The sequence below is a fragment of the Cuculus canorus genome, chromosome 1, assembly GCF_017976375.1.
Source record: "Cuculus canorus isolate bCucCan1 chromosome 1, bCucCan1.pri, whole genome shotgun sequence".
NCBI lineage: Eukaryota > Metazoa > Chordata > Aves > Cuculiformes > Cuculidae > Cuculus > Cuculus canorus.
In genome coordinates, this window is record NC_071401.1 from 129690674 (window position 1) to 129709828 (window position 19155).

The 19155-nt window shown below is 37.7% G+C and overlaps 1 protein-coding gene across 6 annotated transcripts in view; it reads right to left on the minus strand.

The window, feature by feature from the left end:
* Positions 1–19155, minus strand: part of LOC104066628 (potassium voltage-gated channel subfamily KQT member 1) — a 488485-nt gene that overhangs the window by 445234 nt on the left and 24096 nt on the right. For all 6 annotated transcript variants that reach the window (XM_054079175.1, XM_054079191.1, XM_054079196.1 and 3 more), the window contains exons 3-4: positions 18673–18763; positions 2083–2209 (exon numbers count right to left, since the gene is read on the minus strand). In XM_054079175.1, coding sequence (XP_053935150.1) covers positions 2083–2209; positions 18673–18763 — 218 coding nt within the window. The remainder of the gene's footprint in view (positions 1–2082; positions 2210–18672; positions 18764–19155) is intronic.

Consider the following 19155-nt stretch of genomic DNA (forward strand, 5'->3'; position numbering starts at 1 on the left):
AGGGAATGAAGAAGCACTGAGGGATATTTCTAGGGATTCTTGTTATGCTGGTATTCAGTACAAGACTCCTGCCACATTCTTTAATTATAGATTTATCTTATTTTTAATCACCTACAATCTGCAAAAGGAGAAAAAGGAGAAAAAAAATACACTAATTTTATAAAATATAACTTAGAAATAAAAAAAATTCTTTTACAAGGTAGAGAAACATCACTTGACAATTTAGATGAAATTTTAAAAGAACATTCAAGAAAAAGTGTGTCCTATCTTAACATTTTCCTTCCTTGGTTATAGAAGTTGCATGTTAACATACTATTTTATGCAGCATAGAATGCAATAATATTAAACAAGTTTAGAAAAGAAACTAATAACTAGGCTTGACTTCTAAATCTCTTTCTGGTAATAAGCACAAAAATAATTTTTATTTATGATTAAAGAAGGGAAAAAAAGGAAAGAGAATGGGAGAAGCTAAAGGAGTTAAAAGTTGCTACCCAAGTTGAACTGCCCAAGAATCAATCCAAATTTTAATGTGGACAAAAAAAACATAACAGAAATCTCTCTGATATCAGACATTTCAATGATATTTTCTAATTTTAAAATAAATACTTTTGTACTAATGCAAAAGTAAAATGAACACCTTGTGTTTTACATTCTATTCTAAGCCTTTAATTTATTTTTCTTATGTTCTCATTTTATTCCCATTGATTTGACTATGATAGGATGTTAGTATGATTCTATCATTCACGGAAAATGTACTTCCCAAGTTTAGCTATTTGGATTAGTGTAGACACAGTTCCACCTGCATTTCATATGTAAAAACAAATCATGACTTTAAATATCTTGTATTCATAGCGGAATTTTAAATATAAAAACAGTACTGATACCTTTGAATGCACAACAACAATGCATTAGTCGTTCTTCGCTTTTCTAAAAAAAAAACACAGTACTTTCTCCAAAGGCTACACAAACAGACATGATTACCATGGTAGATACGCAATACCAGTTCACGGGACCACTATCAACTTGAAATCAGTTTAATAGAAGTGCTGCATTTTCTCATGTACCTCTGTACTCTAATATATCTACCTAAGAAGCATTTCTTATTTGAAAAAGAAGTCAAGAATGTGATTTCCTAATCACAAAAAAAATCCTTACCAATAAGCTTCATGGTTCAATCATAAAACAGCTGAAGAATTTGTTTTTATGTAATGAAACACTTCTTTCTCAATAACCCAAAACTGAGTATAGTATCTTATCACATTATTCACTACCAACATCCAGATGTATAATACGTTATATGAATATGTTGTTTCCTGAGTTTTTGTACCAAGATTCATAAAGTCACAGATGGTTAAGGAAACACCAGCTCATTCTCTCCCCTTTTTACCTGTTCCACTTTGGTCTATTTAAAACTCAATGAGTTGATGTTTGAGTAACATAAAATTCACAGCTCTACTGGAGTCTACATAAAATCACAGAAATAAAACAGAAATAATGATTTTATGGTCTAGCATAATTTTGTCCAAAAATCACCTTTTATTAATCTTTCACTGTGCCACAGGTTCTATGAGTCACCTCCCTCGCTAAACTCTCTCCTACTTCAGAGATGCTACCCAAAATAGTCCCTCAAACCATCTAAAACTGCTTAACTTTAGTAGTGCCCAGGAGGATTTTTCCTGAATTACAGTTTGCACATTTCCATGGTATTCCCAATTTGTACTCACCTTTGCGTTTGCTTTCTACAGCAGACCTTAGAAAAAATTACTGTGTTCAAAATCTTGACAATTTTCTCCATTTACACAAGTAAATTTAGTAAAAATTTCTTCACTTTACAATTCTGCCTTTCTTAAGCTGATGTGCCTGCGACTCACAGCGACATTTTAAATGCTCAGTAATAGCAATCCAAAAGAAGAAATAATTGTATAGATTCACAAAGCAGATAAATGCTTGAGTGATAGACACAGCTCAGAATTGCAATATGGTCTCTGCAACAGTTGACACCTTTACTTTAAAATGGATAATAACAGCAAAATTAGGAAAAAAAATGAAAAAAAAAAAAAAAAAGAAAAGTTTAAATCTTACCGATAATTGATATTGGCTTTCTGGCAAACCGTATTCTTCCCTGGAAGCCAACATACTTACTCCTGCAGCCTGCAGACCACAATCGGACCACATATTCAGCACCAAAGAACACAACCAGAACTATTTCCTATCAGAATTAAAAGGACAAAATATCAGTTGTTTTATTTTAATGAAAGACATACAACAGTTTGTATATCTAATTTGTTCCTATGACTCATAGAATCATAGAATCATAGAATCATAGAATAGTCTGGGTGGGAAGGGACCTTAAAGATCATCTAGTTCCAACACCCCTGCCATGGGCAGGGGCATCTCCCACTACAAAAGGCTGCCCAAGGCCCCATCCAACCTGGCCTTGAACACCTCCAGGGATGGGGCATCCACAGCTTCCCTGGGCAACTTGTGCCAGTGCCTCACTACCCTCACTGTGAAGAAATTCTTCCTAACATCTAGTCTAAATCTGCTCCTATCCAGTTTATACCCATTGCCCCTGATCCTATCACTATAAGCCCTTGTAAACAGTCTCTCCACAGCTTTCTTGTAGGCCTCCTTTAGGTACTGGAAGGTCGCTATAAGATCTCCTCGGAGCCTTCTCTTCTCCACACTGAACAGGCCCAAACTCTCTCAGCCTATCTTCGTATGGGAGGTACTCCAGCCCTCTGATCATCTTTGTAGCCCTCCTCTGGACCCATTCCAACAGCTCTATATCCTTCTTATGTTGAGGATTCCAGAACTGGACTCAATACTCCAGATGAGGTCTCACAAGAGAGGAACAGAGGGGCAGAATCCCCTCCCTCACCCTGCTAGCCACGCTTCTTTTGATGCAGCCCAGGATATGATTGGCCTTCTGGGCTGTGAGCACACGTTGCCGGCTCATGTTGAGCTTTTAATTGAGCAGCACTCCCAAGTTCTTCTCTGCAGGGCTGCTCTCAATCACATCATCCCCCATTCTGTATTGAAATCAGGGATTGGCTAGACCCAGGTGTATGACCCTGCACTTGGCCTTGTTGAACCTCATGAGATTCTTACAGGCCCTTATCCAGCTTGCCCAGGTCCCATTGGATGATATCCCATCCTTCCAGTGTGGCAACTACATCACTCAGCTTGGTGTCATCTGCAAACTTGCTGAGGGTGCACCCAATCTTGTTGTCAATATAATTGGTGAACATATTAAACAGCACTGGTCCCTGTACAGACCCCTGCAGGACACCACTTGTCATGGATCTCCATCTGGACTTCGAGCCACTGACCACTACTCTCTGTATACAACCATCCAACCAGTTTCTTATCCACAGAACCGTCCACCCATCAAATCCATATCTCTCCAATTTAGAGAGAAGGATGTTGTGAGGGATCATGTCAAAGGCTTTACAGAAGTCCAGATAGATCATATCTGTCAGTTTACCCATGTCCACTGCTGTGGTTACCCCATCATAGAAAGCCACCAAAGTTGGTCAGACAGGACTTGCCCCTGGTGAAGCCATGCTGGCTGCCATTAATCACCTCCCCATCCTCCATGTGCTTTAGCATAGCTTCTAGGAGGATCTGTTCCATGATCTTCCCAGGCAATAGAAATAAGCTAGTTGAGAGGAAAGATGCAATGAAAAGGATTGTGCCTCATCTGTTCACTTTTTAAATGCATATGACAGCCAGTAGGTAAAAGGAAAATAAAATCTGCTCCTGAGCATGATTTGTATGTGTAAAAGTATAGTTTAAGCCCCATTCCATCAGTATATCATAAGGAAACCCACAATATTATTCTTCTTTTGTTTATTTTGAAAACTTAATTTCTAAAAAAATGAATGGAAGGAAGATACAAGTACACCATACCTAAAATGAACAAATATATGAAATATTTCTAGATCATGAAACAGACTTTATAAATATAAAACCAGAAAGAGTAGTGTGAAATTTTATATATTCAAAATAGAATAATAGAATCATAGAATATCTGAAGTTGGAAGGCCCCCATAAGGATCATCAAGTTCAGCTCTCTGGTCCTTGCAGGACTACCTAAAACAAAACCATATGACTAACAGCATCATCCAGACATTCCTTGAACTCTGTCAGGCTTGGTGTTCACTGCAGACCCCATTCCAACAACCGACCACTCCCTCAGTGAAGAACCTTTGTCTAATCTGAACTTTCCCTGATGCAGCTTCATTCTATTTCCTTGCATCCTATCTCTGGACACCAGAGAGAGGGGAACGGCACTTCCATCTCTGCTGCCCATCTTGAGAAGCACAGGATGGGAGAACCACAGAATCACAGAACTGTTTAGGTTGGAAAAGACCTTTAAGGTCAGAGTCCAAATGTAAACCTGACACTGACAAACCCACTACTAAACCATGTACTTAAGTGCCACACCTACACATCTTTTAAATACCTCCAGGAATGGTGACTTAACTGCTTCCTTGTTCCAATACTTGATAGCCCTTTCAGTGAAGTAATATTTCCTAATATCTAGCCTAAAAATTCCGTGGCACAACTTGAGGCCATTTCCTCATCCTACCACTCACTATTTGGGAGAAGAGACACACCTCACTACAACCGCCTTTCAGCTTGTTGTAAACAGCAATAATGTCCCCCTCAGCCTCCTTTTCTCCAGTTCTCTCAGATGCTTCTCATAAGACTTGTTTTCCAAACACCCTCACCAGCTTTGCTGCATTTCTTTGAACATGCTCCAGCACCTCAGTGTCTTTCTGGTAATGAGAGGCCCAAAACTGAACACAGTATACACAGCCTTACCAGCACCAAGTTCAGGGGGACAATCACTTCCCTATTCCTGCTGGCCACACCATTTCTCACACCAGCCAGGATGCTATTGGTTGCCTTGATCATCCCGGCCCACTGCCAGCTCATATTCAGCCTGCTGTCAGCCAGCAACCCCAGGTCCTTTCCCACTGGGCAGCTTTCCAGCCATTCATCCCCAAGCCTGTAACAATGCATGGGATTGTTGTGACCCAAGTGCAGGACCCAGCACTTAGAATCATAGAACCATCAGGCTGGAAAAGACCTTAAAGGTCATTCATTCCAACCGTACCTGTCTACTACTAAATCATGTGCCCAAGCACCTCATCTACCCACCTTTTAAACAATTCCAGGAATGGTGACTCAACCACCTCCCTGGGCAGACAGGACACCAGTGCTTGATAACCCTTTCTGTGAAGAAATTTTTCCTAATGTCCAATCTAAACTTCTCCTGATGCAGCTTGATGCCATTCCCTCTTGTCCTATTACCTATCACTTGGGAGAAGAGGCCAACACCCACTTCTCTACAACCTCCTTTCATGTAGTTGTAGAGAGCAATAAGGTCTCACCTCAGCCTGCTCCTCTCCAGACTTTCTTTCTTTACGGAAACAGTTTTGAGGCAGGCAGGGCACAGGCCAACTTGGCCTTTATGACACCTCCAATCTAGACGAACCATCGTCCTTGTTCTTGTTTGTTTCTCCATGCAAAGCCTCATACATAGTATGGAAGGGAAACTGGGAAGACACAGTTGCCACAGAGAAGCTGCACCTGCTGCACCGGGCGGGAACTTGTGGCAATTCACTCCTATCCCTTTGGTCACCACATTCAACCAGGTGGAGATATGACACAGAATCTTCCATACCACATATCCTGCCTGCCCGACAGGCCTGTTCCAGGGAAGGTAGGGTGCTATTACAGTAGTCTAACTCCCTCTCAGACTCCCTAATACTCCTCAATCCACTCACCTCCTCCCAGAGCTCTGTCACTAAGCTAAGGAGTTTCTTTACCTGGGCATAATTCCCACAGGTGTGTTCACTACTGCTGTCCAGTACCAGTATAAGTAAGGGTAGGGCACACCCTGACACTTAGGTGTCAGTGCGTTCCTGCTGGAGCTCTGTATGGGAAGCTGTGTCAGTTGTGGTGGGTGCAGAGTTTAGAAAGGACATGACTTTCTGTCAGGTGGATATGGTTGCTCCCTGGTCAACACTGGCAGAGCTACAGCACCCTTCTGCTCAAACTGTTGTGCCGTGCTCTGGTCCCTAGTGCTTCCTAGGGGTTTCTTATGGAAGAAGGGAACCTTGGCCCCAGCCAGGTCTGTCAGCCTCTGTTGCATGCACTGTAGGCCCCTGGCAGGTCTCTCCACTCTCTTGAGGTTTCCCCAGTTCAGGCCCTCCACCATAAACCACACTGGAGCACCCCACTGCAGATTGTGCTGACATCGGAGCTGTTTGCCTCAGTGACAGAGGTGAGTGGTATATATACAGCATACAAAATAAATCAATTATTTATAATTTAATATTGCATCCCTCTATAGTGCTGTATTGTAAGGCAGTAGTCCATAACCAAGGATCAATATACTTTTAGATACTTCTAGTGAAAACAGACTAGTAAAGAATCACAACATGGACAGGTTTGTTGACATCTTTGTTTCTTCCTTCCTTCCTCATTTTCCTCCACCAAAGCAATGTGCTAGCACAACCAAAATACATCTTCTAGGCTTTGCTCCAATCCAAACTGTATCCAGTAACTCAGAGTCACCAAACACCTACTATATAAATCACAGCTTTGGAAAATATTTGTATTTTAACTTAAACAGGCTTACAATCTGCACCTGGGAAATTCTAAAGCACCCAAACAGTGAACACACTTAAATCACCATTGTCACTGAATAACGATGCCAATATGTCTTTAAAACTGACATTCTGCACAGTTGGAAAGAGACCAAGATATTTCAAAGCTGAAAAACATATATGAAAAACTCGACACTAATAAGCAAATCTTCACAGAAATTTCGATTTTTAACAAAATTAGGTTAACATTTCTGTATTCACTTCTACCTCCTTGTTTTGCCTGGAATGAAAACTAAGAAAACATGCACAGCCTTCTTCTGTTTTCATGGCATTTTCAGCCTAACTAAACCCAAGGATTAGGAAGAAAGCTAAGAAAGTTTACAGCACAATTACAAGGCAGAAGCACAAGAAAATATACAGAAAATTAGCTCCACAAGTTTGATTTTTTTAATTAATGTATTGTCTAGAGCTTTTACAAGTAATACTTCTATGTTTGTGCTCTGTCTGAAATCCAACAACAAATATTTATTCAATCATATTAGTTGAAGCACATTTCAATAAAAACCTCCAAAGGAAAACAATTCTTTTATTTCAAGGATCTTGCAAAATGCTATCTTAGTAAATTGTCCACACTTTTAGCAGGTTCCTAGTATGATCATAGAATAGCACTTGTTTTCAAGTCTTTTATTTATATAGATCACATTTCCACCAAAGGAAGCAGAACATTGTCTATGTGGACCTAATAGATCAGCTGGAGAATGGCACATGCTTTGCAGTAGATGATGAAGTCACAAGCACTTCTTTCTGTAATTTGGCAGAAAGCTAGTACCAAAGGTTGAACTGAAAGAGCATTTCCAAAGCAAACAGTTCCACGTCCTTATCGGCAGGCTAAAATAGAATCATAGAATCACTAGGAGATTAGAATCACTTGGAGAAGTCCTCTTAGATCATCGAGTACAACCATTCCTATCTGCCAGAGCACCTCATCTACCCGTCCTTTAAATACCTCCACGGACAGTGACTCAACCACCTCCCTGGGCAGCCTATCCCAGTGCCCAATGACCCTTCATGTGAATTTTTTTTTCCTGATATCCAGTCTGAACCTCCCATGGCACAGCTTGAGGCCATCCCCCCTTGTCCTGTCCCCTGTCACTTGGGAGAAGAGGCCGGCTCCCTCCTGTCTACAACCTCCTTTCAGGTAGTTGTAGAGAGCAATAAGGTCTCCCCTCAGCCTCCTCTTCTCCAGGCTAAACAACCCCAGCTCCCTCAGCTGCTCCTTGTAAGCTGAGCTCCACTGAGCTCTACCCCAGAAATACGTGTTCACAGCCTTAGAGGAAGAAACACAATTAGACAGTGTAACTTATGTGACTTTGTCGATAATACCCTTTGACAAGGGATAACAATTAGAACAAAAACAACTATGCCATCAAACTGCATCAAAAGCATACTTAAACTGCCACTCAGTGGCAGTTTATTCAATGTTGGTTCTAACAGACAACACTGATGGCAGTGGAAGAATCATTTCTACAGAAACTGCATATTAGAACCACTGGTCCAGTTCAGTAAAAAATAGCTTAGAAAGGAGACAAATAGGTAAGTACTGAGAAAGCAAAACCTTCTTAGATTTAAGTCATTCCTTGATTATGCTCTAAGCGTACTTTTAAAAACAGAAATTAAAACTATATTTGGCCTAGGGATACTTTATTGTCAAGGAAAATTCCAGAACCTATGAGTTTATTTCAGCTACCACCAAGAACCCACCTTTGTTAAATATGGGAAATCCTGCACATTCTGTGGAAAGGGATAATAAATTGTTGACAAGATGAAGGAAGAGGAAAGAACCTACTAATTACTGATCACAGTTCATTTTGTCCAAAACCACAGCAATTAACAACTTCTTGGCATCCTCAGAAAGGCCAAAGACCAAAAAAGCGTGAAAACTGGATAAATATCACAGCGTCACAGCTCTATAGGTGATACCTCCAACAAAAAAAAAAAAAAAAAGAAAAAAAAAAGAAAAAGAAAGAAAAAAGAATGAAGATTATTTTTGTGCACACTTCTAATAAAAGACAGAAGACGTCCATTTCCAGGACTGTCAAGGCAGATCATGCTTCACTTCAATAAATTCACCTTTAAAAATTCCTTAGCCTGCCTTCTTTTCCTTCTACACATTTAAACACTTTCCAGAACCTTAAATTTATTGTCTCGCATTTACATTCTGGTAAAGAAAAGAAAAGAAAGTAAAAAACAACAACAGCAATTTTGTGTCAAGTCAGAAAAAATACAAAACACGAACTAGAAAAAAAATGTGAAAAAAAATTGCAAAAAAAATAATATGCCAAATATGCTCTTAATTGACATTCATCCCCATGTCAGTTTGAAATGTTTCTCCATCATCCTTCTGAAATCTTCCAGAACCCTTCCTTTCAAAATGTTATTATACTCACAAGGATCCTATGAAACATTTCTAATTAGGCTCCCAGCAGCATTTTTCCCCTTCTTCTGCAATTGGTGAGGGAAGAAATACATGCTGGAAGATACTAAGCAGTTTTCATAAACCTAGAAAGCCATTTGGCATCAACAGAGTGCCAGGGATGAACTCCTCTAATAAAATCAAAACCAAAAATAACAAGTAGGAATGATTACCTCAAAAAAGTAAGAGTCATATCAAGCTTGATCAAAATAGAGCCAAAAAATACTATTGGCTACTCTATCTAGCAGTCAACTTTGAGTGTCAGCCTTCCATTTTTCTCAGCAACCCTTCTCTGAACTCCTGTGAGGAAAGAGAAGGAAAGCAAAGCTGTATATCCTTTGAAAAGAAAAGTTGCCATAAACTGGCAGGACGTTTGCCATGACCCATTAAAGGATCATTAAACAGATGTGCAAAAACACAGAGCATCATCCTTTGTCAGCGGCACTGAATCTTCTCCAGAGACACACCAGAGGCACACTGTATTGACAAATGTACCAGCAGAGAGAGTCTTTAGGCAGCACTGCGGCTTCAATTAACTTCCAGGAAGCCAAACACCGAGTAAGGAAACAACAGTAAGGACCAGATTCTTCACACGCACAGGTTAGTCTCATCCTGTTTTGTTAGCGCTAATGGATACTTCTGGCAATTCAGATTGCCACAGCAATATTAGGGAAAACATCTAACATGCAGTAACTACCTATCCAGTGAAAAGAATGGATATATAATATAATGACAGGCTTTAAATTGGGCTTATACTGCTTAAAATCTGCTAAAGTCAGTATCAGCAGTTCCATTATTCTGTGCTTGTCCCTGTAGTCTGGGAAAAAAAAAACCCAAACATATACCTATAACACTCTTTGCTCAGACAGGTGGAAGCTCTTAAACTTATGTCATCTTTGCATATTTTTTCCTAAGTCTAGACTCTGTGGAAGTGTTCTGTTTTCACCACAAAATAAACCATAAAACAATACATAATCAAGTTTATGTTATTCTTAGTATAATTCTCTTTTATTAATTTTATTAAAAATATGAAAAAAAAAGTTTAAAGGGAAAAATGTATGCAAATAATTTCCATCCGTATCTAATTCAGTCAGTCAAACTACAAACTCTTGTGGAAAAGCCTTCAACTTTTACCCAGGAATGCCATTGATGATTAAACAGAAAAATGCTCACATTAGCACAGAAAATCAACATTTTATACAGAAGAGTGTCTAAATAAAATATATATAACCAGAATTTACAATATATTCCAGTATGGTTATGGATAACTGCACGAAGTAAGCAGGAGAAGGGAAGGAGTTCAGCTGGCATGATTAAAGCGCACACATGAAAAAGACAAGTATTTTCTCAGCTGCAGCTGTGTTTTAGGTGGAGAGCACACACAAGGCTCTCTTCACTTTTTTTATTGGAATATTTAGGTGTTCGGGTAAAAGGAGGAAGTGAGATGGCTAAATGAATAGTGTGTGCTCATGAAGATTCAATCAAGGAATGGCAGCTCAAAACAATGAAGCCTCAGAAGCAGGCATAAAGGTTTAACAGTCCAAATGTTTGCACACGTGTACTTCTGTCCAAAATTTAATCTGATAACCTGTCTTTAAGGTTTTCCAGTCCTTAGAGTTGAAAATGTCAATTTAGTGACCTGTTTAGCTTAATAGTTACTCAAATGTTATGAAAACCTACTGATACTGTCTTTATTTCTTACCATCATGCTTGCTGTTATAGAGATTACAAATATCATATGTAAAAATACAATAATCAATACATAGAAAAAAAGGTTTTAAATGCTGCTAAGTGTCCTACAGTATCATTTGCTTATTCAGAATTACATCTCTTAGACAAAACCAATGCACTTAATGTTTAAAAGTCTGTAGTTTGAATACAAAAGGATTTGTGTAACACTTTTTTAAAAAATGTTCCCATGAACATAAATATGCTGAATTTGCTGACTTCATAACAGGAATATCTTTACCTTTCAGTTTATTGACATTTGCTGTTTCCTGTACAGAATGAAGTTGTACACCAATGAGGGAAGCACATGGTGCTCTACTCACATTGCGTGTGACAACTACCATTCAAGTGAGTTGGGTAAGTCAGAGAGGAAGATGCATTTTTTAATTCTGATTAAGCAGGCAACATTTTCTTTACAAAGAAAATTAACTACAGTCTCAACTCTTTTTAAGCAAGACTTTTTTCTAGAATTGCTTAATTCAGAAAGATACCACTGAAGCAACCCAAATCAAAGAGTGAATCAAGAATTTAGTGCCTCAAGTTCTTAATTTCTCTATGGATCAACCAATACCCCACAGGACCCTTCCAGTTCCCCAAAAGCATGTCTTGAAGCCTGACCTCTAGTAGGAGGGGAAGGGTTTAGCTTTGATCCTGGAGTGGAATCTATACAATGTGAATATCTACTTCAGAATTGTAAATAACTGTACCCATGTTTCTTAACCTTTCAATTGGAGATAATCTCAAAATTTTGAGGAGAGGAATTGGAAAAATCCTGCATGTACCTCTTCACCTTCCTCTCACTCCCAAGTAAAAAATGCTACTTTGGTCTCTTGGGCCTCATTCTGAAACCACTCTGCACACAAAACTCAATAGAGCTAGCGTAAGAAGTGAGTAAAAATTGACCAAGGGCATTTTGAGTTGGCCCTTTGTTAATTCATCTCAGTCATACTTACCGCATAAGGATTTATATTTTGGATAGTTGAAAATCACACAGCAATCATTCAGCACAACACGTTCTGTACTGGGCATACCACAAGGTAATACAAACCACAGGAATAATTCTACTATAATTCATATTAAGAAGCTTGATGGTTACATTTGATTCCAGAAAGACTATGGCAATTCAGCAAGATCACTTAGCAGACAACTTAAAGGTATGGAATGTGTTGAAAGACTTTTGGACTCAATTTTTTTTTCCTAATATGCTTGATTTATGAAACAATATTCCATATCTATTTTAATAATGTTTTATCTTGTGATAATATAATGTTCCTGATCTATTTTTTCATCTTCCCACAGATTAACAAGAAGCTCAGAAAGAAACAAGTTTTCTTTTTCTTATTTTTCTCTCTCACAGGTTTACAAGGAATAAAAGAATAGAGCAAAAACTTTTGATTTATCTTTCAGTCATTTTTAATCAGATATATTCTACACTAACATAGTCTGACTCTTCCATAGTATAAAAGATACAGTGTGGGTTTTTTACTGAAGCAGTTCTTTTAAGGGACTGGATACCTCATTAATACCTACTGTTACACAGGCAATGAAGACTACACGAATATCACAAAATGCCAATAAAAATTACGAGACTTGCTCTGTATGCCATATTTTGTAAGAAATCCATTATCAATCTCTAAGAAATGATCTGGTGCAGCCAGAAGGAGAAGTACATGTGAACCTCATGTATTAAACCATCAACATATCACTTTATTAAACAGACCTGGAGAAGGCCCTAAGTCGCATGTGGCAAAGCACAGATTTAGTGTTATAAATTAGTATGAAAGCGGGAAATGTATAAAAATTCACCATTTTTACTTCCTAACAGCAATCGCTTTGATGGGATGGAGAAATTGTCCTTAAACTTGTTAGAATATATACACTTCATCATTAATCATAGAGAAGACCAAATTAAGTTTATATACCATGTAGCCTTATTTGCACTCTGCTAACAGATTAAAGATGACACAACATTTTATTGTAAGACTACATAGCTTGGATGGGAGTAGGTTCAAAATCAGAGACAAAAATAAAGAAACAAGAGAGCCTTTCCACTGTAGACATGAAGAGTGTGTCCTCTTTCTAAAACATACACTTGGAAAACGGTGTCATCAATTCACTACTTTCAAAAAACAAAAGCCATCCTGAGGTGCAGTTCAGAGCAAAGTTAACAGAGCAGTTAAATACACACATTCTTTAGCTGGCTTAAGTAAGCCAATTGTCACTTTGTACTCTGAACTTTGGGTACTTCAAGAAGCCTAGTCCATATATACAGCAGGAGCATGTGTTCATGGCATATGATGCAGAATAAATCTTTGTAGAGTGCCAAAACCAAGCAGTAGCTTCAGGGAAGACACAGGATGATGTGACCCGTCTCCAGCCTGGACCACTTTCATGAAATCCTTCCCTTTAGACCTGACTCCTAAATACAGCCACAGCATAAGCCTTTCTCTTGAAAAGCCTAAGCAGCAGCCCATATGGGAGCATCTAATCTCACATTTCAGCCTTTTCTCCAACAGAATTTGCAAACAGAGAAACGTTAACAAAATCTACATGCTAAATATAGTCATTACACACTAAATATAGTCACTACATGAGGATATCTAGCAACCAAGCAATGCAAGAGGGCAGTGAGGGCCTACAATAGAGACAAGCGAGGATCCTGAGAACACAGTCTTTATGGGTACTGCATACCCTCTAGTACTGTACTGCTATGAACTACTCATGTTAATGTGTTTGGAAGGAATGCTATTGCTTTTACCAGCAAAGAAACATGTCAGAGGAAGGCAGATGCGCAAAGTCTGTCTCCCAAAGGAAGAGGTACCATAGGAGCTGAGCTCATTTAGAAAAAACACTAGAATCTAGGATCCAGTCTTGCTGAAACAGGGAAGGTGATCCCAGATCAATGTGATCCACATGAAGCACTAAGACTATCTATCTTGTTCGTGGCTATGCTGCACAAATCTTCTAGGACAGCAGATGCCCCCTATAAAGTCTTACCACATAAGCCTGAGAAAACCACAGTAGGAAACAATCCATCAGGAGAATATGGCTAGAACCTAGTGAACTCTGGTGAAAGCAAAAAGACTCAAAAGCCCTTTACCTGGTTTAATATATAATAGATTTGCAAGAAAGTCTTCCTTTTTGCACTGAAAACAGACCACCATTAGAGATACAGCAACGAAATAACTCAGCTTTTGGTCCAATCCATTATCAACTCCTACATAGTTTTGCCATTAGCACTTAGCATGAAAATGTTGCAGTGATTTCACATTTGGATTAAGCACTCTGAATGGGAACGTGCATTAAGATAAGCAATGTTTCCTGTCACCCCTTCATTCCACTTGTCATGACCTTAACATTAAATACATCATGGCCTACAAGCAGAAATTAAATTAACAAAGTTGAATCAATACACTTCATAGCAAAACCCACTCTACTTTCACAAATTCAAATACATTCTTGGTATTCTTGTATTTCAAAAGTAATTCACATCAAGATATTAAAACCACAAAGAATTCCCCCTTCACCTACAAGACTGGCATTGTACAAATTGAAGATTTATTGTATTCTTAACCCTTAGTGTATAAAAACATCATGTGTATGATAAAAATAATATTTAGTTCTTGTTTTTAGAACAGCACAATTAGTGAAAATGCTCCCAAGAGCTAAGACACTCTCCATTTATGCCTTTTACAATAAAAATTGTCTTTTGTAAACTACCACGGTGACCTCTCCTGGTAGAAAAATATATGAACACTAACCATGAAAACAGTCAATGAGATTAATCCTCAAAGGAGGAATTACACCTGGCCCACTTTATAGTTTATTTTTTAATGCCACATCCATAAAGATCTAGGTGCCATTTATGAATCAAAGCTGACACACAAATTACTGAATCACTACGAAAACATTACAGCCTCCTGCTGGTTAGGTAAAAGTATGTATTTGATGCTCTGGCAGCTTTTTAAAACTGATTTTTCAACAGAATCAATTTTAAATAAGATAAAATTATAACTGCATATATAAGGGAATTAATATTTGGGACAAGGTTGAAGCATAAAATGTTACCTAGATGGGACGTGGTAAAGGAAGCCTGAAAAAAATATATGGACATAAGCATACATACTTTGCTGAAAACATAATTTTTTTCTTTTTCCAGCACAATATTTTTTAACAAAAGCAATTATTTCCATGGGAACATTAAGTAAAAACACTTTTTTTTCCTTTTTAATCTCAGTCGCATAGCTACTGTGATCTTGGACAACTTCAAGGTTTTTCTATTGACTTGCAAAAAGTCTATGCTAATACATTAGCAACTCTTTGAGAATAGCTCAAGACATCCTTCGCTTTGAACAATCACCTAATAATACTAACAAATGAAAACAAAAATTTTTCATGTAACATGAACACACACCTGAAATAAAGCTTTATACATCAAGACGCAGACATGTCTTTGTAAGGGACCCAGAGAAGAAAGTGGCTGAAAAAGCATAAATTTAAACACTACAGTAATTATAGTTTAGAGGATCATTCTTAGAACAAGGAATAGAAAAGGAAGGCTTACATGGAAGCTACAAATATTAAAAGTCAAAAGAACAATTAAGCAAGGAGAATTTTTGTAATGAAAGACGTCCCAAGAAATCAGCACTTATTTGATTGACCTATTGAACTAGCATGGCAAATTTCAACAAGTGAAAGCAAAAAGAAGTAAAATAGCTAGAACTCTAGAAAAATACAGTTAATAGAAATGTTGACCAGTGACAGGAATCCAAGGTAATGACAAAAGTGCATATATTTATTTAAAGAACAAGTAGATTTAAACCAATTCCACTATTTCAAGACTATTTTTTTCTTCTTTCAATTATTTATTAACAAACCATCTGTAAATATATCAGTCAAAAAGTGAAGTATGAAATTACTTTAAGAAGATAGGGTTAACAATTAAAAAAAATACTCCTATGCCTGTTCTCTTCATTACTCAGAATACACATTTTGAAAGAATTTGACATCAAAAGAAGAATCATGAGCAACAGGTTAAGGATGAGAGAACAAAAAGACAGCTGTCAGGTTCTGCCTTCTTCAAGACAAACACTCTTCAAAAGCCAGGTTCCTGTCAGAAAAGTGCATGGGGACACAACTCTGCAGATCAGGCAACAATCACAAACACATTCTGTCGTCGCATGATATTAAGGAGCACTTATGAAAACCATCGTGAAGGCATCAGATAAACACAAGTAATAATTAGGAGTCAACTCTATCAAGGAAATCCCATAATCACTATTCTTGACTTCTATTTGGAAGAAGCTGTTAAAAAAAGCAAGTGAACCCTGACAAATGCCTCCGTGAGTGCCAAAAACATCTAGAGAGTAACTAAGTGGACGGGGGAGGAAAGCACTGTTTAGCAGGTACATACACCATTGTTACACATCCTCTGATAGTCAAGCATGGACTGATAAACTGTGAGGCTGTATCCCAAGTCCATAAACACCTTGGCAGGATTATTTCAAAAACTTATTTTTAGTATACAATAGGGTAAATTCTTCTATTTTAACAGTTGCAGTTACAGAACTGCCCATAGTCATCCCTCACACTGCTCTTTTGGCTGCTTAGTTCTGGCCATTAGTTCTGGTGATCACAGTGGAGGATTTCTTAAGACAGTACCTGCTCCAATATATAGGGCATTAAATACCGGAAGAAATGCACAGGGACCTCAGACAGGGGACTTAAAAGAGGCATGACAGACTTCTTCCAGAAGATGGGTATTAATCACTATTGCACCAAATCATGATCTGACAACAATCCACTAAAGGTGACATCTTTGTGGAAGTTTGTTACAGACCATATGACCAGGATAAGAAGGCAGCCAAGATCTTCCTTAAACAACTCAAGAAACTTTCTTGAGCGGTGTATTAACTACTAGAAACAAGAAACCTCAACGCTCTATGAAAAAGAACTAATTCAATTAGCTCTAAAAGCAATCTTTCAAGTGTTGTAATTGAAGTGAATTCATTTCAGAGCAAACTCTAAGACTCACAGTTTTAAGACAAATACTTTCTAGGCAAATGAATCTACAGCAGTCAGAACAGCTAACCTCTGTACTGGCCATTTCTAGGAATGAAGCTCAGGAAACAGCAGGGAGGAAAATAAACTCAAAACAGTTATCCTCCAGGGTAAGGCTGCAACACAAGGTGGCCAAGAAATTGCTCCAGCAGTGCCACTGACTATGAATCATTCATTTGTTAAATGATAACATCATTTAAAAATAGCTGGTCATGCTATGTGGGCATGATGTGAATCTCGCATCGGTCTTTATCCAGTTATTTTTTGGTCCAACAATAATATGTGTCTGCACGAGCACATACCAGCCACAAAAAATACAATCAGCTAAGCATTGAATCTTTGCCAGTATTACTGTTTTGGTTGGTGGTTATACTGACCTATAATCACTCTACATCCTTTACTAAGTATGAGAAGACTACAAATGATTGGCAGAACACTACACTCTCCTTGACACTAAATATGGCTTAAAGGACAAGCGACATTTGTCACAGGATTAACATTAAACAAAATCCCAAAATAACTCAGGAATCTGAATGATGGCTTAGTCAATTGCATGCAAAAGCTGCATACACTCAAGTAGACTAAGCCACATGAAAACAAATAAGTAACTGATACTTATTTTCAAACCAGACTGAAAACCAAAATCCATCACATCAGAAGCCACCACTTAGGAAAAGAAATTAGAATAAGACCACTGAGATTATCACACATAGAGATCAAAGGATTTGAATTGCTAAAATACAGATAAAAGTGATTTACTCGTTTTTTATTCAAGGATGCTTCATCTCTCTTCTTAACTTTCTACAGATAAAGAGGGGAAGGGGGAAACAGAGGAGGAGCATTGTCTAGAGTCCTGATGCAAATTGTCTGTACTTTTATTTCCCATCTACTTCAAATTAACACCTCAAAATACTGTATGTATGTTGCAATAGTTTATAGGTGGTTGCTGGATGCAATCTCACATTTTTAAGAGACTGAATAGCTCAACTCTGGTAACATAGTTCAGGTATATTTCATCTGTAAATCAGCCTCTTAGTCCAGCAATAAAAAAATGTTCCATGGCTACTGTGAAAACAATAAGCAACCTTTGTATACCTCCAACTGAGCAGATTTTTCAATAAACATCTGGTTTTTTAAATTTTTACTTAGGATCCTAACAGCACAAGGATATTAGATACGCAACACAATGTCTTTATGCTTTTGCAAATTCCCAAGTACAGAACTTGATGTATGCTGGAAAAGAATCTTACACCCTAGTGGATTGCTAACAGTAACAACAGCTAACAAGCATCAAATCCAAAGCCAAAACACTGATACCTAGAAGTGTGTTAGAAGCTCCTCCTGTTACATATAGCAACAAACTAGCCTGACAGAAATCACTTACCCATGAGATACAAAGACTTCTGAAGAGCATGGTTCTCAGTCAATTTTTACATTAAGACATATAAGAGATACATTTTAAAAATGCATTTCTGCCTACAGGACATCCTGTTCTACACTGCATATAACTGATGAATACCAGTTGTCAACTATAAGGGCTGCAGGGTACAATTTCATACCTTATGAAAGCAAGTATATGAACCTGGTTTTCTATCAAGTATTCTCAAGAGTTTACAGATCTATTAAATAGTCATCACTATTGAAATATTTAGTGAAAGCAGGGAGTATTTTAAATGTCCTAGTAGCATGCTTTGCATGAGGATTTTTAGCAGTTTTCTCCCTTGTTCACCTAAAGCAACTTAGATTTAGTCAAAATAACTAGAGCCTTTTCCAGAAAAGTTCACTTACCATCCAAAAAAGTGTTCCAGTAGCAAATTCAGAATAATGTTCTATTGTAGACAGTACACTGAATATTAAACAAATCAGCACCAAAAGAAATCTGTAAAAAGAAAACATTTAGTGACTCCTCAAGTTGAACGGTAGATCTAGTTTTAGCTCTCTCATTTATCTAACATTTTTCACCACAAGTACTTTTTTTTTTAATCAGTTAATTCTTAGGTGAATATAATTTTGCATTAAATAACTACTAAGATACATGGAATAAAAATCACAGAAAGACTGAAAACAGTTAAATCAATAGGCAAAACTCACATTATCAGGTATAATTTCCCATAGAAGCTTGTCAGTGAATGTTTAACGTTTCACATTTCGTTGATTGATATAAAACTTATGTGCTGCAGGAAAAAGGTATCGTAATTGATAATTTATTAATTGAAATAGAAATAGACATATGACTGTAGTAAGGAACAGTAACTTCAATGAAAAATGTTT